General features: G+C 41.5%; 1 protein-coding gene across 1 annotated transcript in view; it reads right to left on the bottom strand.

Annotated features, from left to right (window-relative positions):
- LOC306825850 (DENN domain-containing protein 2A) overlaps positions 1 to 20,022 on the bottom strand; it is a gene marked incomplete at its 3' end in the record, with an annotated part of 31,821 nt that extends 11,799 nt beyond the window's left edge. Inside the window, exons 1-3 of the mRNA XM_079346804.1 lie at positions 19,576 to 20,022; positions 4,258 to 4,344; positions 806 to 1,849 (exon numbers count right to left, since the gene is read on the bottom strand). Of these exons, the coding sequence (XP_079202930.1) occupies positions 806 to 1,849; positions 4,258 to 4,343 (1,130 nt within the window). The 5' untranslated portion in view covers position 4,344; positions 19,576 to 20,022. The remainder of the gene's footprint in view (positions 1 to 805; positions 1,850 to 4,257; positions 4,345 to 19,575) is intronic.
- Positions 20,023 to 21,274: the final 1,252 nt, after the last annotated feature.

Genomic DNA, 21,274 nt, shown 5'->3' with positions numbered 1-21,274 from the left:
TTATAAGTGTTTTCTTTAACCTGACATATAGGTTTAATTGTTGGTTTGTTTGTTCTTTGTTGGAACCAGGAATAAAACTAATAACACGGGTTAAACACACATTTATATTCAGATAAGCTCGTCTGAAGTTAGGAAAACTACTAAAACAGTCAATATTGAGAACACTTTATTTAACACAACTAAAGACATGATCACAGCGTCTGCGTGTTGAAGATGTCAAATTAGCTAGCAAAGTGTGGCTACGGTCACCAATGCTAACACTGCCAGCCTTTGGTCCTGCTCTAGTCGAGTGGCTATATTAGGTCAGTTTTGCTAAATTAAAACACAGCCTTTCCATACTGCTTCTACTTTGCTTGTTTACATCTGGGTAGTCGAGAATTATGGCAGCATAGCAGTTACCAGTAGGAGCTAGCAGCCCCTGCTAGTGATAAACCAGCTGCGCTACTGCTTAGACACAAGATTTGACTGGCAGCGCAGGCCTGAATTAGTAAAAACATTAACAACTGGTTAAAACAACACATAATTTTGGTTCTGCTAGAGAGGGGGGGACAAGAATCATTGATCTTTAATGTCAATGGGACAAACATGGTTTCAAAAAGATCAAAAAAAAATAAAGTAATATCCTAGTTCTACTTGAGTGCTTACAAGTAAATTGTAACACTGTAAACTTCGGTGTTGGAAATGCAGAATAATATATTAAATAATAATTAGATTTCTTATAGTAAACATATGTATAGAGACATAAGCACTCAATTCAAATAACTGCTATGTGTGCATTTCTGCCTTAGAGATGGCATTCGCTCACCTGTTACTGCTGTCCCTTGGTCTGTCTGCCCATGGTCTCCTGCAAACTCCAGGGGGTGGGCATGTGGGTAACGGTGGGGGAGGAATTGATGGCAGAGGAGGTAAGTTCCTCCGTCCCTTCCCCAAGCCTAGTCCTGAAGTTGGAGTAGTGGGTGGGGTGTGGTGCTGGAAGGTTCTTTGAGGTTTAGGTAAAGGGTTTATTGAAGGTGCGCCTGGTTCACTGTACACATTCTCTGGATCCCCCTCCCTCCTCCTCCGAGACCCTCCATGCCGAGCCACATCAAAAGTTCCAAAAATGGGCTCGTTGGCCTTTTTTTCAGTTTCTTCTAGTTCCTCCTTTGAGGGAGGACAGAAGTAATTTCCTGGAAATGCCAGTGAAGGTCTGTCAGGAACCTCCTTTGTTGCCTTCTCCAGTTTCTTAACATGAGTTAAAACCGTTTTCTTGTCTTGGGGTTGTTCTGTTGGCTTTGAGGCCAAACATCCCCTCTCCAAGATTACTTCTCTGTCCTTGTTTGTTTGGCCCTCAGGAGATTTAGCCCTTGAGTCCCCGAGCTTTCCAACATTCTCCTTCCCTGAGTCCTGTCTGTCCCAGCTGACAAACTTCTTACTGTCCGTCCTTTGAAACTCCGAAGATTTGGATTCCTTTTTCCTCACTGTCTCAACCTCCTTCTGTGTCATGCTCAGTGGACATGTCCCAGAAGAAGTAAGAGGGGTAGACTCCTTTTTGCCCTCCCATTGTGAAATCTTATCGCGGATGCTTGCAGTCTTGACTCCTGCTGGGCTCTTATTGTTGTTCAGCTTGCCACACAGGCCATTCTCCATGTTGGGAGTCCGCGCATCACTGGTGGTGGTAGTTCTCCTTTGAGCCAGCATGGCGTCAGGAGGACCCAGGCCGTCGGTCAGGCTTAGTGACGGGGAGAGGGGACACTTGGTGGACACAGGGGTGTCCCTCCTGTCTTTGTCCCCTGGTGACCCGCACACCTCTTGGCGCTGGGGCACCGAAAGCGACGGAGGCTCCCCGACCTTCAAGCCACAGCACTGGAGCCTAGAAAAAAAACACAGCAGGAAGATTAACAAACACATTTAAAATACTTCTTAACATGCAAACTGATAAAAGAACATTAATAAACATGAAGGGAATCATACAAAGACGCATTTCTTGATAATAAGCGATTGCTAACGCAGCAACAAACATGACAACTGAGTTGTACTTAATTAAAGAAAAATACATAGAGGTGTACATAAATGGCAATGTTTTAACTGTCATTATTTATTGGGCTGTTATTTTCACTGAAATTTGAATTGCTGCCTCAGTATACGAAGTCAAGCATCGAAAGCAATGCAGTCTAAACACCTAGATTTATTCACCATAGGTCTTTGTTTTATGGGGGAAGCAATTATTAAAGATGCAGAGACATCTATTCGTTGACTCAATTTCTGCAGTGAGTCATTCCTGGAAGATAACTGGGTCATGACCATTTGAACTCTGGGTTTCACGGTCAAAGTTTACTCGCTATACACACAGCTATTTCTGGAGAGGGGATGAAAGTATGCACGGAAGAGGAGGGGCCCGAAGTGTAGACGTGCATCTTTTCATTGCTTCTCCTGACCCCCGAAGCTCAGTTTTGGCCTATGGACCATACATCACATGACTAAATGTCCAACAAACGGAGGAAACGCTGCCTTTCTGGGTGACATCTGATGACACCGCTGTGGATGTAAAAACCAACGGTCATGCAATTCAGAGAAATTCTCTGGGGGACATTACTTATTTAAAGTTTCCCCAGAGACCTTTAAAGAAAAGACATATAAAGTGATGTTGTAACTATGGCCAATAAGGAAACCAAATAATTATCCTCCAAATTGCTCTTAGTTTTATTAGCTTGACCCTTCTCACCCTCCCCCCTTGTTTCTTGTTTCTTGGTCCCTTGCAAGAAACAGCAGTTTCTGTTAAGCATGAAGCACCAGAGAGGAAAAAAAGTAGGTCACATAGAAAAGCCAAGTAAAGGAGAACAGGAGTATGAAGGGGTGGGCTGTGTGGGGGTGAAGGCGCAGATGGACAAGGGCTCAATAATATACTTCTCTGTTTAAAAACAAACAACTGTTGCTGATTAAGTGTGAAGAAGAGATTGCGAGAAAGTAATTATAAAAATGGACAGTATGCAATGTCAAGTCAAGGATGGGTGGAGCATGGAGATGAGGGTTATTGAGTGCAGAAAGACAAAAGGGGGTATGATGGCACAACAGGATCTCTGACAAGCTGAGCTAATATAGGATGAGAGGATTCAAGAAAGAGTTTATAAAGAATAGGACAAAGATAAACAGATCATTTATTATGATATTATCTATTTAGATTTACATTTAACAAATCCCAAAGTTAAATAATGTTACTGAACAATCGGAAAATGGCAGATTATCAAAACATCTAAATCTTACAGTCCCTTTTCTTACAGGCACCAGCCAAAATCCCTTCATTACAATCTAAATAGCACTAATGAATATTGCAAGGGTGACAGAAGGGACCTGTATGAGAGTGGTCAAAGAGGCCTCAGACAATGGCAGCAGGGGGGCAGTAACAGTATCCAGATGCCAGATGGCCAACTCTGCCCTGCTCTGCATTCTAGTCCTGCTGTTGTTTCCTTGCTAACCCCAATGGAAAGAGGTGTTTCAAGTGTGCTTAACAGCAGCAGAGACCCGTTTTATGGTTATGGGAAAAGTGCATTTGAGGTTAGAAAACGTGCTTTGGAAAACTAGAAGAGGTATAGGATGGAAAAGAAAAGTGAACTTCTTAACTGTCTTAACATTGTTGTTACATTTGGCCTCGATAACAAGATCTACTTCACTGAAAGTTGAAGAAGAATCATGATATCAAATACAGTTTTGCTGTGATTTCAGCTTCATGCCTGAGGAACAATGTTTCTGATCAGACCTTAAAGGGCTGTTACAAAAAGTTGGAAGATTCAAAAGGTAAAGGTAACAGGAATGGTTCAAATCAAAGAGCTTGACTCACTTTGAGTGTGGATCAAATTCCACAAAGGTTTAACCCCTTCTTCTTCAGATTTATTTAAACAGTAGAACCTCATTGAGAGTGTCCTGGCCAAGTCGGCCATCCATAAAACTCAAAACTCAAAGGTTCATAACTACATTTATCAATAAAAGGCCAAGAAAAAACAAGAATATAATGTTGATCTTTGTCAAATAAAACAATCTGACATTGCTATACTACAACAGAAATCAGCAGTATGGCAAATTTTACAATGAGGACCAGTGGTGCAAGAAAAACCAAGCAGCCAATGTTGTGAGATCCATGTGATGTAATGTCTTCACCAGTGTTTCATTTCACAATAAGATGTCCAAAAACATGCGTTATCGTAGCGTTTGCTGTAGCACAAACAGTTTTGTAGGCTAGCTTTTAAACAATGAATGAGTACTTATTGGGTTTGAGGCACCTACCCGTTAACTGATTGGTAGATACAGTTGTCAGTGTTTGTACAGAGCAGCAGGGCCCTCCCACCAGTCATGGTGCTAGCAGCTGGCATCCTGTTCAGACACAGAAAAAGACAGTGATGAGCATGACTGTACATTGAAATGTGTATCCTGTAAAGAATTGTTAAAAAACATGGACCAATATTTCGACATATCGGCCATGATATTGTACTGAAAAGCTTTTACAAGACAACTTGTTCAGAGAGCAGGAAATAATGCAGCTTATATCCTTTCAGTTAAACGTTTTCACAAAAATAAGCAGAAGAACAAACACAGATGAGAGTGAGGGCAAAAGAAGAGCTGATTCCCCAGGACCCTGTCAGGAAAGGTTTTTTTTTTTTTTTTTCTAACTCTAGTGTGTGAATGTAAACCACTGTATGGCTAAAACCTCTCATTTCTGTGGCGAGCCAAACTCAATTCTGAACCAAGCTGCAGAACATCGGACCTCACAGGTTGCACAGCATCCTTCCAAAACGGAGTAATTGTAGGATACAGCTGAAAAGAAAAGCTTCAGCATTTGCTAACACGAAACACACTTTCGATTCCTTCAGCCAAGTGGCATCATGAAAAAAAAACAAAAAAACATACGTCCACACTGTCATTATTAAATCATCAGTGGGGGCAGAAAGACAGAGAGTATATGTTTTTTACACTTTCCAAAGATTTGTTTTTAGTTCATTTAAGCCAAAAACTTTACATATATTTGTTCTCTCATTAAAATCCTCCTTGAAAACTCTCCTTTCATTAACTTCCTTAATGTGTTGTCTTCCACAACACTGCACATTATTCATTTATTTATTGCAGTCGAGAAATGCCAGGGCGAGTGTAACAGGACATGATCAGCGAGCTTGAAATAATGACTTGGTCCATTTGAGTATGATGAAACCATCCATGTAACATAAAACAAGAATCACTGGTTCAAAGTGTTCATGATTTGGAACTGGAAATTCTGGCGAAGAGCTGGCATGTAGGAGAAGGGCTAAGCCTCTATGTGTCTCAGATGTGACGAACATGAGAAAGGAGGAAAGGTGTTCAGCAGGTATTTACATATTAAGTCAATTCTAATTAACACTTGTAAATGCTATGGCACTCACACACAAAGCCTCATAAACAAACACAAACACACAGACCTACATAAACACATCCTGCCAGACATCCCATACTCCAGACCAACATAATGTACATGTGTGAGTACGCGGCTTCAACCAGATGTGCTGGGATACTTTAGGGTATCTGTATGCTGTTAAACATTTCCTGAGCACTGTTTGGCCCAATCCCCACTTCATTCCTCAGCCAATAAACGTGCATTACTTAACCCTGACCCTATTTTTTTTTTTGCACCTTAGCTATGAAGAGAATCTGCGACTAAGTCGGCCAAATTCCACAAATTGTTGTCCCAACTGGCATTGAGGCAAGTCAGAAAAAAACCATAATTTCAGCAGATTACATAAACTTTTGCAGCCACATATCTGAACTCTTCCGTTGGCTAACAACATAATTGGCCCTTTGGGTCCAGTGTTTTGGAATGATTCAGGGTTTGTATTTTTCTTCTTTCTAACAGGATGAACAACAAATTGACACGATGGAAGAGTTTAATTTGACAAGAAGATGACAAAAAGTACAATACACTGATTTGTTTGCGTCTAGTTTTGCTCACAGCTTAATTTTCAACCCCCACCCCCACTTTGGCCAGGACCAAGCTCCCCCAGCGAGGGGAGAGTAGGGAGGAGTGTTTGCGTCAGCCGTCCACTGGCCTGTGGGCCTAAATTATTTTCAGCTGTGAGGCGAGCAGAGGTCACATGTTTGAGGGGAAACATCAACCATTTTTTCCCCCTTCCTCCCCCCTGATTCTTTTCTCCTTACCAAAACCAAAAACAGAAATGAAGGCCAGAAATCCTGCATGGAAAGGAGGGAGGGGATGGGCAAAGGGGGACCATAAAGAATGTATAGAGCCTTCTAGTTTTACAGTTAAATTTTTCTTGGTTTTGAAGGGTGATGCATATTCTAGAGGGAGAGGAATGCTGGGAGATGTGAAGGAGGAGCATATTGACAAGGAGATGGGGGGGGTGGGATGACAGGGGTTGTCAAAACTAAAGAGGAAAGTGGATATTTCAAAGAATAATACAAGTATACTATTGCACTATAAACAGTGTGGGCTGTCCCACTTCTCTGACTGGAGTCCTAAAGCTAAAACTAAGAAAGTGCAGATTTTAGAGCCCTAAAAGGTTATTTGGTATTTTCGCGCAATTCTTGCTTGGGCTTGACCATTTGTCCGACCTGACTCCTGCATTCAGGACAGCTCTAACCAGCATTCCCCTGAACCTGACTAACACGAATGACTTTTGCATCTTGTAAAATCAGTAGATTTGACAGCAGTTTGTAAGTTTTACAACCTTTGGTTACTGAGGAAACTCTTTTTGGAGCCTTGAAGGCTTTTGTCTCATACAACTATTGGCAACTATTGTTAACCCTGACCCTCAGAACAAGATGGCTACCATAACAATGCAGAGGCTGAGGGAAGCCATCTGCTGAGTCCAATAAAAACATCACGGGAAACTGCGACCTCAGAGACCTCAACGTGCCCCGCCCCCCTTCAGCCTCCGCCGGGTGAGGTGTGACAGTGTGTGGACACTGGGGCAAAGGAAGTGGAAGTGGTACTGATCTTGTAATCAGAAGTGTACTGCAATGGAAAACACAGGAACACATCGACTGATGCTTTTGTTTGATCTTCAATTAGATATTTTTGGAAGTCCTGTTAATTGATCAAAATGTTTCAGATCCTTTTAAGATTCACATTATCACCTGATGGAATTCTGAAATCGTTAGCTCATTGACTTTCAAATAAAGTTACTACAAAGATATAGTTCATGAGGAATAACCCCCAGTCCTTGCTTCAGATGAAAACTGATTTGTATTCAGTGAATGCACACGGTCCTAAATGCCTTTGAGGCTTTACCAGATAGAGATAGCTGCAGCCGGGGTCAAACACAGTCCATCAGAACAAAGCATCAGTTGCATAACAAACTGCAGGAGATACCTATCAGTGGATGGACACTGGGTATGTGGCCATCATTTTTCTGAAACACGTTGATGTCTTGCATCATTTCTTCATTTCATATCTTGATCAAGCCTTCCGTCAGCTTTAGGTACATCTACTTTGACAACTGTTGACTTGAACTGTTTCATGATAAACATTATATGTTACTGGTATAATGGAACATATAAATGTGCACAATTATACCTGATTTGATTCTTGAGTCTCAAAGGTGTCTCATCTGACTGAAAGAACGAGTGAACTGAAATGATTGAAACCAGAATTTGAGTTTGTCCATGGCAGTGAAGTGAAAAGAAAATCTAATACATTTGACTACCGTTAAGATAAGAGAGGTTACAAGTAGTATTATTTGGAAATGATTGTCATTCCAGTCAATAGTGCCATTTGGATCAAATAGAGGCCTGATACTCTTTTCCAGTTGGCTCACAGATGCTAGGTTTGTAGTTGGACTGAATGCTGGACGCACAAAGACATGGCCTACCTCAGTACAGTGTGTTAGCCAGCACAGCCAGGACTCATCATGGCAATGGTAACACTCACTTTCCTCGATAAATCCTCCTCAAGCTGTGTCAGTTATGAGCTGGCTTTTACTAGCTCTGAATAGCAGGACGTGTCAGTGATAAACTGTAAAAGGGCCCTCAGTCATATTTTTGACATTGCGAGGAGTGGACAATATCAATATTGTATGGTTTTTTGAACTTGTAAAAATTCACTTCATCTCTTTTAGACTTGGTGATACTCAAAGCTTTGCGATTGCAGTTATGTCTGTATGCGGGTGGTGTTGTCATCGTTTCATAGCCAGCTTTATCAGGCCTCCGAGTTGTTGTCAGTGAGCTGTTGGCAGGCTGTTGCTTTAGTGCTCTGGAAAGCTGCCTGCCTCTCCCCAACAGCTGCTTCTTATCAAGATTTCATCCTCCTCTCTATCCCTGTGTCCCTCCATACCTTTGTCCAGCCCTGCAGAAACAACTAATGCCATGACATCATCATCCCTTGTTCTTCCCCAAATCACACTGTTTCTCACTTTAATACCTAAAAAGGGGAAAAGTCTTACAGCCCATGATGTATTTACCATTTATCAGGACATGGAGTCACAAAAATGACAGGGAGAAATCAAAAAGAGGCAGCCCCTAAATCACAAGTCATCCTTATGAGTGAGGCTTTTCTTAATAACTGGGACAGTCGGGAGCATGAAAGCACAAAATGGGAATGATATACTGCCAAGTAAAAAGATTATTTATTTTCTTCCTTTTCAGCGCCCACGCTGAGTTGAGGACCCGAAACCCTACATGATGTGGCTTATAATAGCATGTGCCAAAACCATTGCCTGCAATCAATTTTACGCACCACTGCACATTTAGCCAGCTTTCTCTGAAATGGCAAACTTGTCTTTTTACCTCTGTGTCGGTCACTTTCATTTCTCCCTTTTAGTCTTACTCTGATTTATTCCTGTTCAGTCTACCAAGTTGTAGGGACAAAGTATAATAGAGGAGAGAGTGACAGAGGAGACTGATTTTTTTAGGCTTAGCATGATAGCCACTCGCCCACTTATATACTGCAATTGTGCAGCCCATTTGTTTCAGGCACTCTGGGCTTGCCATATCTTCGAGCAGTATTTGGTTTAAGTGTTATTTGGATTTTTTTTTTTCAATGACTGTCATGCTTCCTTAACCTGGTAGGCATTTACAAAGTTTTTGCAAAGTTCCTGAAGAAGTTGAAAGAGAGGGCTGATGATGAAGGAAGAGATGTATGGAGAGGGGGAGGGAAGGAGAGGGTTGGGCAAATAAACAATGGAATTTTATCTGGGCTCAGCAGTCTCCCTCTCTCGTTTTCTCTCTCTGTTTCTGTCTCTATGTCCTGTTCAGGGCCCCTGCTGCTTTCCCAAGCTGATTTCATAGCAGCAGGGCCTTGGACATGAGCCAAACAGGCCAACTCTGACAATGTGCCTGTGTCTCTGCATGTATCACAAAACACATGCTTTAACCAGTCAGAAAGTGTGTTACAGTTAATATTCCTCCATGTCAGTTCACCTCATACTCTGCACTCTTATCTACATTTGAGGGCAGAGTCTGTTTGAAGAGCCCTTTAAAGGAGCCTAATTTTCACTGGGCTTTTTTGGTTTTGGGGACAACCCTGAAAACACCAAATTAGCTAATTTTATACAATCATCACTTTCATAAACATGTTATTACTAAATATAGCTTTGCTTTGTTGTACTGTGGATAATTAAAGAATGATCTGTATTCTATGATGAACACTTCAGAATTTGGCATCTCAGGACCAAAAACAATCAAAACAGAGTTTAAGTGCATGTACAGCACAAGTCATCCCACTCAATGGTGTCCAGTCTGAGCCCACTGACAGCCCGCCTGCCCTGCTGTGCTGTCCTTTTGCCCCTGCACTTTCCCCCCTGCTCTCTCCATTGTTAGAAGAGGATGGATGTGAGACAGCATTGAAACTGGGTTAGCCACAGAACCAGACAGGAACCGACGGAGGGATACCACAAACAATCGATTTCTCCCTGCATGTATTTTTGCTTATCAATCTACTCTAAATATAACACGAGTATCCATTGTTGTATTTCTAACGCCGCACATAAAGCATTTCTTGTTATTGTGGTTGCATTTATAACAGAGACTCCTGACGGCATGGGTCTTTACAGTCTTACCTCCAGAGACTTGGAAGAATGGGCCTCAATAACCTTAAAAAAATGTAAACTCAAACCTTAATTATAATTGTGACCACAGAGAAAGCCACTATGGACTTAATTATAGTGCAAAGGCACGACCAAGGGGCAGAATGCTACACCATTTTGAAGGCTTCTTATTTATGTAAGAGTAGTAATTTTCTTGTTTGTGTCTGTGCGCAAAAGCAGACAGGACGGGTGATTTGACTCGAAGGTGGAAGGAGTAGAACTGACCTCTGCGTCTCCTGAAAGAAAATTAGCCGGCTATTTGCAAGGCAAGTTCCCTCGCTTAGGAATTCTCCTCGTACAATAGGAACTTGAGTTTGTTGTTGAGAAATGGGATAGCTGTCTACCACAAGGTCAAAATGGAAGCGAACGGAAGGAAAACTCCAAACAAGATCAGCAAAATCCAACTTAAAAGTCCAACTCACTTGTTCCACCTGTCAGAGTTTATAAATGACCATCCTGCAACAGTTTAACCACAGGCTTTTAATGGGGAAGGTCTCCCTTTTCCTTTTGAGCTTGTGGTTTTCATTCCACATTCTGCTGACTGCAAATGGAGCTGTCAAGCACGTTAACGATGCACTGAAGTCCTCAAGTGATAGGTCCTTCTCAAAATAGGGGAGAATTTGACATTTTTGGCCTGAAAAAATGGTGAACAAAACCTGGACTGACCTGTTGGAAACGATTCAGAAATGTCTCCATCTCAACACTACATTCTCTAAACCTATGGCCAACAAATACAAAGAGGCTTTAACTATGAGAAGAGAAGTCTCTCCATGAAAAAGATAATCCCAATGAGTAGAGAGAAAGAAGTGAAGGAGGAATATTAATCCGCCTTGGAGGCAGAGCAAACACATCTCTCTCTATCCCCCCCCCCATCTGTGAAAAAGGTGTCATGTTACATCTCATTGCAGAGTCGGAGCATCTGTCCTTCGACTCCCTCCCACAGATTAGTCAGACCCTCCTCCCCAAATACAGAAAGCTCTCGTCACCATAGCTCTTGAATCATCTCTAGTCTGCTACCAATTCCACCACTGGCAACACAGACCAGTGAAATGCCAACTCATCCCGTGGCTTGTTTTTAAACTACTCATCCCCATGCAACTCTAATTCTGTTAAATTAAATCCATATTGGTTCATCTGGAGCCGAAGCAGTCCTACAATTTTAGCCAATTTGTAAGATTCAACAAAAGGCTAAACGTCTCTGTGTGCCTCAAACAGAAGTGCTCGTTGGATCATCTCTCAGCATCTGAAACATTTTCTATGAAGCAATAAGTGAAGGTTTATAACTTTAACACAGAAAATGCAGCAGTTAACTATCTTATAATTTCAAATGCTTAAATGGTTGGCAACTCTTGCACAGTCATTTGCTATGATTTTTATTGGTTTTAGGAATGCAATAAGTGACTATGGCAGTGTTAGCTTTTTGCTATGTCAATTCATTGCATTGTTCTTAAGTGAAATAACTTAAGTACCATTTAATTCATTATTATATCAGATATCCGACCTTGGCGGCCCTCTGAAGCTTTCAGTATTGCCATAATTCAGTTATTGAAACAGTTAATAAAACGTGCTTCGCTATGATGTTTAACATTTGAAGTTTCTTGATTAAACATCAACATTCACATTGCCTGAGCATCTTAAACCATTGACATGCCAATGCACAGATTTTTGGAACCATTAGCTGGGTCAATCCATTCATGGTACACAAATGAGCATTTCTGAAACTTAAAAGTCTGCTATCCCTTTAAATACTTCTGTTCTCTTCTGCCTTCCTTCAAAGGAAAAATTAGCCCACATCATTGGCTCATTATGCTGTAAAACACAAGACCTTGGTGTAGATACACCTGTGGTTTGAGCACTGTGGTTGAACAAGCATAAATGATCACTGACAGAGTAAGTAAGGCCGTTTACAGGAAAGCTCGCCAACCAAAAGAAGCAATGGAGTCCTGGCAATGAGCTTTACTGTTTGGCAAGCAGTGATGAAAGTCAAAGTATGAGGTTTATAAGGGTAGTAGACACACAAAACCTCTGTCATCTGCAACCACAGCTGTACTGAGTTTCACCATGCCCTTAGACACAGGAGACAGACATGGCATGTCTTACACCTAAGACAATACCTGTCTCTGCTGTTAACAACACCCAGAGGGCCTGGGTTTTACACACACATGAGGAAGTGTCATTGAATATTCACAGTGAAAAATCGACTGCCTACAGTGAGCAGTATTTATAGCTATCTGATATTACATTGTGCAGACACAAAATGTGGGCCTAATGGCAAAACCTTCCCTCTTTAAAACCGGCTCAGCCACAGTGAATGTGCAGCAGTGAGTGGACCTACAGATCCTTTCAACAATAACCTGGCAGCTTGAGCACACTAACATAATTCACAGGGGCCTGGATCCGATTTCTCTTCTAAGACGTAGCATTTGAGCTGAGCTGCAACGCCAAAATCCTCTACTTTCCCACTCTTTCCTGTTTTTTTTTTCTTCCTATTTTACATCTTAGGCCGGGATCCGTTTGCGAATTCCCACCAGAGCTCCCTCGTCCCGTCAGCTCCTCAGCTTCTCTGCATGCATGTACAGAAACAGATTTTTTATAATTCACCCGTCAATCCCCGAGGGAGAAAAGCAAGGCGAGAGCTTGGGAAAGTGCTCTTCCGGAGTGTAAACTCCAGAGTCAGAGTCAGAGCTGACGATTTTGACCTCCTCACACCCCGTGACCGACAAATGTGGGCCTGATCCAACACCGCCAGTGGACAAAGAAGCTAGGGAAATGAAAAGAAGGTATTTTGCACAGAAGCAACCTAAACCTAAAACATTTACCAAACACATGACCTCTATGCTCATATTATGTTGTTTGAATTTAAAGTAGCACAGGGCTTAAGGAAGAATAGTTGGGGAGGCCATGTTTGCAGTGGCAAAATGTGAAACGGTTAAACCTTCAGATTAAATCAATGATCACTTTTCCCAATTTAGTTTCATTTTCTTTAAATGCCTGGGACCTAATACACAATTTTTACATTATTGAAAAACCTACAGTACGATTAAATGGTAGTAAACAAAAACAAGTCTTAGCTCAAATATACTGTATCTGAAACTGTAAAGACAACAATCAGCTAATTGCTTCATGTATTTCAGCATGATGTCTGAAAACTGAAAAGTACAGGGATAGAAATAATGTATGCAAAAATGTATAGTTTTGTCATGAGCCTGCCCACATCCAAGTAATAAAGGAACGTACCAAGCTTGACTAGAGAGGCAACTGGACGCTATATAGCAGTTTTAAAAAAGGAGGAGATAATTGTAACACTGGAGACAGACAATGACATAACTACTGCTTTCCCTTCCCTGGAACTTAACAAGACAGTGTTTGGAAATGATTTGGCGTGATCAAAGCTCCTGTGTGTCTGCAGAGTGTCTGGAGTATCTACTCATTAAGTCGTTACACTTGGATGAAGCTCTAGACATTTTTTTTAAAATTCTCATTATAGAGTGGATCCCTTAATTAACAGGTAAACAACATTCTTCTCATTCACAGGCATAGCTGCAAGAGTAGAGACGAGAAGACGAGAGAATAGAAGAAAAGAACAGATAGACTGGAACACACAAAATTATAACAAGATTATTGCTCTTACAGTTTTTCCGTCTCGAGTATTTCACACACGCGGCACACACCATATCTAAACTAACAAAGCATGCTGTAACCTTTCCAATTTTGCTTGGAATGCTCATTATAACATGGCAATCCAAGCCTAAATCAACGAGCTGCAAAGCCACATTAGAGTCACACTTTGAACCCAGATGGACACATTCCTTTCTCGTCGGCAGCACTTGCCACATACAAATTCTTTTTCCAAGCTGGGGATATTAAGCAAATGGAAAATACATGTTCAATTCCACGAACAGTATGTCCCGGGATGTTGAAGTATGTGTGGCCATGTGTTTGTGCATATTCTGGTCTTCATGGCCTTGTGTGTCGAAGTCTGCCTGCATATATTTGTTACCGGGCAATGCTTATTCCTAGACTGGCACAAGTTGCAAGTCTCTTTGCTGTGAACCCTGCCATAACACTGTTCTGTCTTTGGCCCTCTCTATGTGAAACCTGTCAAGGAATCTGCACCTGTATAGACAACACAGCAGGACAAGGATTCAGCCTGCAATATCCTGTACTGCGTCCTAATCAGAGCTGTTGAATCTTCTTTCAGCTCATATACAAAGCAGAGTGAAAATGCCGGACAGAGCAACAGCTTGCAAGCGACACATTGTGAGAGTGTTTGCATGAAAATGCAGCTGGGCAGGGTTAAAGTTGCATCCAATAAAAGCACTGAGGCCAGCTGCAAGATGCCACCAACATCCAATGTGATGGTATGCATTATCCATGCATGCATGTATATTCATGTGTTGGTTTGACTCTTCAAAGGAACCGGTTACGGCACTCTCAGATGGTATGCATTATCCATGCATTGGTATGTGTATGTGTGAGTGAGGGTTTTTGATCATGACTTGAGCTCATGGCCATCCACCATAGACAATACCCCCCCCCCCCCCCCCCCCCCCCCCCCCCCCCCACTACTACCACCATCACCACAGGACACATTCCTTCTGAGCATGTCCCTGTAGCAACAGCAGCAGCAGCTCGAGGATGGCAGGAGATTGACCCAGTGGGGTCTTTAAGTTGCAGGCCGTCCTGCAGAGTGCCTGTCAAAAGCCAGTTCCTGTATGAGGAGGGGTATAGGGGCTGTAACCTCCTAAAGTCCTGCTGTCACTTTACTGAGCAGAAAAGAATAGAGAAGACATCTCGCAGGCTCCATCCATTACCACACAAACATATACCCACACACTCTTATATATTAAATGTGGACTATTAGTCAAAACAGTCCAGGCCTTTTTTTTGTAATATGCATCAACAAACACATTATTACAAGTGAAGACTGAGAAACACAAGCATTTAAAAACAATGGGTGGGACTTTTTTTCAAGACCTAAACAATATGTTTTGCCTTAAAATCAACCCACTCAGGAAAGTGCATTACACGTCAGTAAAATACATTCAATGCACCAAGGTTCTCCCATAAAAACATTACTGAATGTATGTACACGATAAGGCAACTAAACATTGAAACAGCATCTATCTTGGTAGTTGGCACCAGAATAATTGGCCAGTTCAACTAAGTTTTTCAATAGTTTTATGAATCCATGCCTGCAATAGAGCTCAAATGTTGTTTCTAAGCCGCTAGCTCGGGCTGAAGCAGTTCACAGACGTGGAAGTGTTTTGATGCAGATAACGGAGATAAAGTTGTGTGGAGGCTGCGCCAGGTGGGTGAAACAGGCATACAACCACTTGACATGGGTGATGCATAACAGACACAGTCATGTGGACAATAACATGCAAGGAGGACTGAAGGCTGGTGGTGGCGCTACGATAACTGCACTCAGCAAACCAACGTGACATTGTTTGACAGCAGACACTTTGATGCTGCGTTAAGCCTCACTATATTATTTTTTTGTAATATGAGTCAACAAACTGCTCAATGCTTTGAAAAAATAACATAACATGTCTTTAATTTTGTCTGTATCACAAAATATTAAGAATGAACAACTGCATTTGAGTTTAAAATATAAAGTTGGGCACCATCAATGCTGAATAAAGTGTTATGTTTGGTTAAATATATAAGTAGATAAGTAATCATAATTGCTTCCTTAAGAGTGTTCTACAATTTGGCCCTCGAGCAGTGAGAATCAAATGATTGTGGCCCTCTCTTTGACACAAGGTTGCCCATCCCTGTTGAATGTATTCATTAAAAGTAAGTCTAAGTTGTGGCTGCATTTGAAACAGGCATCTAATAGTTAACTTTTTGTAAATGAAACCCATAGTGTCAGTCTGGAGCTGAGCTCTGTTTTCCTGGATGAAACATGCTCTCAAGTGACTCATACCAATCATCAAGACCAATTTCTCCACCTCAGCAAACTTCCAAGGAAAAAAAAAACTGCTGATTCAGTTATGAGAGAGGACAGAATTGTCATGATACTCAAGATCCGGTGTTTGAGTTTTCAGGACCAGTCTTTTTTTCCCTCCTTATAAAGCATGCATAGGAATGAAAAACTCCTCCGTTGAGTATAGCTTTAAGTCCTTGTATGTTACGTGTGTTGCTGGTGTTTATGCCAGTGAGTATGTGAGAAATCCTGAGTCACAGAGTGTGAAAAGAAAGTCATGCACTAAGAGAGAATGCCATGAGTATGAGTGTGTCAATGATTTGGTTTGTAGTGAAAGAAAAAGGAAACAGAAACATGAGGAAAATATAAAATTAGTCAAGATGCCCTGAGAATGAATGAGTGTATTACTGAGGGTAAAGTGAATCACAGGGGGGAGAAAGATTGAGTGTGTGAATATCCTGAGTGATGCACCCAAGGTCACAAATACGCTCTCCTCCGCCACAGTGCACATTGTCTCGCACAGCAGTCATGCAGACAGTTAGCCTCTGCCCCTGACTCCTGAATGTAAACAACTGACCCAATCTGACAGAACATTATGTGTGTGATGGCAACACTGGTAACACACACTCACACAATGGCTCCACACCAGAGCCCCTTTACAAGATTGCAGCCCGCTTATTACAACCATGCTGACGCGCAGACAGACAGTCCCTGTCTCTTTATCTTCAACTCTATAAACCTTTTCTGCACAGCGCCAGAAAGTCAGCCAGGCTCAATTCAATAAACTCTCAACCTTGCCCAGTTGAGTAAATACAACCTAAGGACAGAGAGAAACCGGAGAGAGCAGAGGAATGTTGATTTGTGGCCTGTAAAACTCCTAATAACCTGCCAACATGAAAATAACACTGGATTTAAGAGGCAGTAAATTAAGCTCAATTCTTCTGTGTCTATCACATGAAAAACAATGTAATCACATGTTCCAGTGTGGATGAGCATGTTCAATGGATCTCTCTTTTGGGTTTAATCATTGCCCAGCAAACTGAAGTTAAAGGCCTGAGGAACTGCTGAGATGGATTATGGAGGCTGAATGATAACCATCTCTTCAGGGTCACTGCCTATAAGACACAGCAGACATTCCTGTTGGACTCTGGAATGGCATTCAACAGTGCAGCATTCGACTCAAATGAAAAGATTCAAAACACACAGATTTCAAAACGAAACAGATACATGGATTTATTTGAAGGTGGTTTTTTTTCATTGGTAGAACTAGAATTTGACATTCATGTGAAGAGACCTTTTCTTCCTTTCAGATATCCATTCTAATGCCTGCATTTTTAACCCTTCAATACGATGTAGTTTGTATGTAGCATATGTAGCGATGTAGTGTAAGTGCAACCATGGCTGTATAGCCTAGCTCCACTCACTGAAGGAGTCTTATATCTAAACAAACTCAGCAGAAAAGGCTGAGCTAGCTAAAGCTGCAGTTTAGCTCAAGGCCTCTACTGTAGTCCTATGTGAACAGATGGATGGCAGATAAATGCAGAGTTTTTTTCTTTTGCTCCAGCTGCTTTATTCTTGTTTTTGTTTTTTTACTGAGATTAAAATATTACAGCCTTAACATTTAAGATCATCAAGCAATGACTGGTTACATTTTGTTAGCATTGGCTACCTTAACACGTTATGCTTACACTGTGCTTTTGTTTGTTGCCATCGTGACAAAAGAACTGCTAGATACTCTTTGCCCATTTTAAACAGCAGCTTCTAGTGGCAGCCATAACATACATCAAAGATGTGTTTTTGGAGAGGATAAGGTATAACAACATAACTAACTGGATTGGTGCATTGACTAGCTTAAGTAACAATAGCCAATGCCACATTTTTGGCAGTGTTGGAAACATTTCCTTAAGGTACTAGACTAATCCTTCATCAGTTGTAAAACATCAGATAGTTAATACTCAGGCCTGTATATATTAACTTGCCTTATGTGTTGGCAAACCAAACGTTACTATAAAAAGTGTCCCTGAAGCTCAACATCAGCTTGTGGCAGAAGTTTTACAATGCAGCCCAAGAGAAGAGAAGACAATGGGTTTTCAAATTTCACAATCTTTCTGGACGTTATGATAACATCAAAATATTTTCATGAGATAAGAAATGTATTCCAGATGTTCAGTTGGTCTTCAGGGTGCATTGACAGAAAAATCCAAACACAATTGTAATTGTTTACAATAAAAACTCCACATGGTGCACTCACTAGTCAAACCATTTCTTGTGAGTAAAGGGTGAGAATCCGTGTCCTTCTTTTCATGGGAACATCTTACTCTAACTGTAAAGTACATTTAAACGGTCACTCAGGAACAATTTTCTTCATTTTTAACAATTGGTCTTTGCTCTTTGGTTTTACTGTTGCTTACTGAAATATCTTGGCCTCCACCACAAGGTTTCATTGTGTTTTTTTTTGTGTATTTTCATCCATTAGTTAAAAAAAATGCTTTGCATGTACTCAGTGCCACTTCTTCTGCCACTGTTACTGTCGCTGTTTAAGCTTTTTATCCAATTGTAATGCATACTCCATAACATCCTGCATGTTCTGTTAATTTAAGTGCAGATTTTCAAAATGTAACCATCAGGAACTTACCAAAGACTTAAATGCAATGGTTTTTTTTTGTTTTTATCTTTGACCTCCATTCTGTCTTTCATAATCCTTTTCAAAGTTTCATGGTCAGTCATGAATCTACAAACACATTTTTACGCCTCATCTCTGAAGAGTTGACTTTTCAGTTCCACCTGAGGTTGGACTCCCATGTCCTCCCTGGGGAGGTTTCCACCCTTGCCTGCCTCCTCACAACAATACAGGTCCAGGACCTCTGCATGAAGAGGTGCCTTTGTTCATGGTGAAGAATGCTCATCTCACTTATCCTCTCTTCTTTTCTCTCGACCCCTCAAAAAGCCGGTTTGGAATGTGACGGTTTGAGTTTGTGCTGTGACTGTAATCCAAGTAGTCACCAAACCATCTATCTACACATTTGTTTTCATTTAATAAGCAGACGAGAGCTGACAGCCATTCAGTGTGCTGTGTGTGTGTGTGTGTGTGTGTGTGTGTGTGTGTGTGTGTGTGTGTGCTTGTGTGTGCTCAGAGACTTCAGTGACTCTCTTGTGGGCAGCTGTAATGGACTTGGTGCAGACAGTTTGAGACCGGCTCCTTGAGCAACACTTACAGATACTTTGACTGGAGCCAAAGCAGTCAGTACTGAAATACGGCCCAAATAAACACAAAAAAAACACACATTCATGTCCAAAGTGCTTTCAACAAGCAACAGATGTACATTCTGTACTTGCTGAACAATCAAGGTCACACACAATGCTGTACGTCTTTGCTGCACACTCTAAATGGGAAGGATAAGTGGATGCACATGCCTGAAGTTTTATCAAGACCTTCAGACTGAGCAGACAACTTGGGTTCAAGTGATTGATTGCTGTTAAAAGTTTGAAAGGAAATCAACTGCATTTCTTTGAGCTCAACATACTGTGTGAAAACAAACACATCTTTAACAAGAATGTTGCTGGCTTTTGTTTTTGAGGGCATTTTAAAGAGAATAAGAAACACGTTACCTCTCTGAGCTGGCTGAGCCCTGATGATGTGCTCCTGGAGTAGTTTCTCATTTTGTGTAATCTGATCCTGCAGAAGACAGCATCCACTTGCATGGTACTTTTCCTTCAGGGGAGCTCCTTTTTCTCTTTCCTCTCTCTCTTCTCCACGGTTTGCAAACCCCTACCCCTGCCTCTGACTTCTTTTCCTTTGCATAGCCCCTGCCTGTACCTCCCACACAGAAAAAGACACAGCTCCGCAAGGGCACAAAAAAAAGTTTGCAAATGGGCACAAAGTCAGGGAAATCCCTCCTCCTGTGCAGCCAGTTTAAAATGTTTACAGTTCTTTCTCCTCTCTCAAACACACTCACTCATTTCGGACTCCTATCTCTCACTAACGCCAGTGGCTCCTTCTCTTCCTCTCTCCCCTCCTCAAACTTTTCCCACCCCCCTCTCTCCTGCTCCCCTCTCCCTCTCTCTCTCTCTATTTTCCATCATCACCCCCCCTTCACATCTCCTCCCACCCACCACAACCCCCCACCACTGAACTAATCTGCAGCTGGCCGGGGCGATTGGAGCCCTAGTTGCCGGGGAAACCGAGTGTCCTGCTCAACAAAAAAAAAGGAAGGCACGGAGCAGGAAGGGGCAAAGCTGAGCACAACTGAACACATAAATAAAAAAAGCCTCCTGTGGGAGCCAATTACAAGCCCAAGATCTCCCTCCTTCTGCCTCAAAGAGGGGACAACATGTTCATCTATTTCATCTCGGTTCACGTTTGTGTTTATTTGTTGACATGTGCCCGTCAACTGCTGCTGAATGTTTCTGAGGAAAGAGTGAAGGGGAAAAAGGTGAGAGAGCAGGAAACTAGACTGAACAAGCTTACTGATGACCAGTGAGATAATCATTAACCTGTTCAACCCCACAGGACCTCTCGGGCAAGTCCATTATTTCACATTTATGCTTTTAAAGACAAACAGTTTTTCAATCCTGAATGATTTATATTGAGAGCATGTCATTTATAAAGATGTGGAAGTAGATTATGTCAGTGAAATAAGCCTAAAGCACTTTCATGTCCAGGTGCAGCCAATAAAGCGAAGTTTTAGATTTAAATGTTTCTCTGAATATGTTGTGATCTATAATAATAAACAGTAACGTTTGGGCATGGAGGTTGAAAAGGGATTGATTAGTTGACGAATTGATTGGGTTCAAATAAAATAAGCCAGCAACTATTTCAACAAATGATAGGCTTCTTTTCTTTGTAGTCTAAGACTGCCAAATAGATACATTTGGATTAGGAACTTTTTAAAGATTGTGATTATATTGTTGTAAACTAAAGAATTAAATAACACATAACTTGTAGTCCCAGAACAGCCAAGTAACACAAGATAGTATAAAAAGTGGTTAAAAAAGGAAAACTGGAGGAAGTTTGGAAATGCTCCAGCAGTTCATAATTATGATATTTTCAACTCATAAAATATTCCTGACTGACTATGAAGCCAGGTTTGGTTGCCCTGAAGCATCAGTATGCCTCTGTTGCATCATTTCACTGAGCAGCCTCCATCAAGTTTTTACCAGCATCATGTCAGCAGAGCAACCATCCTGCTGACCTCTGAGCCCAAACCCTGACCTCTCTTTGAAATGCAAGAGAGATCTGAAAGGCCTGGCTTGTCGATCAGGGGCTGTTGGGAGGGAACAGAGAGAGAGGTGGGGGCTAGTAACATCT

Source organism: Symphodus melops, assembly GCF_947650265.1.
Source record: "Symphodus melops genome assembly, chromosome: 6".
Taxonomy (NCBI): domain Eukaryota; kingdom Metazoa; phylum Chordata; class Actinopteri; order Labriformes; family Labridae; genus Symphodus; species Symphodus melops.
This window is presented reverse-complemented; position numbering and strand designations above follow the sequence as displayed.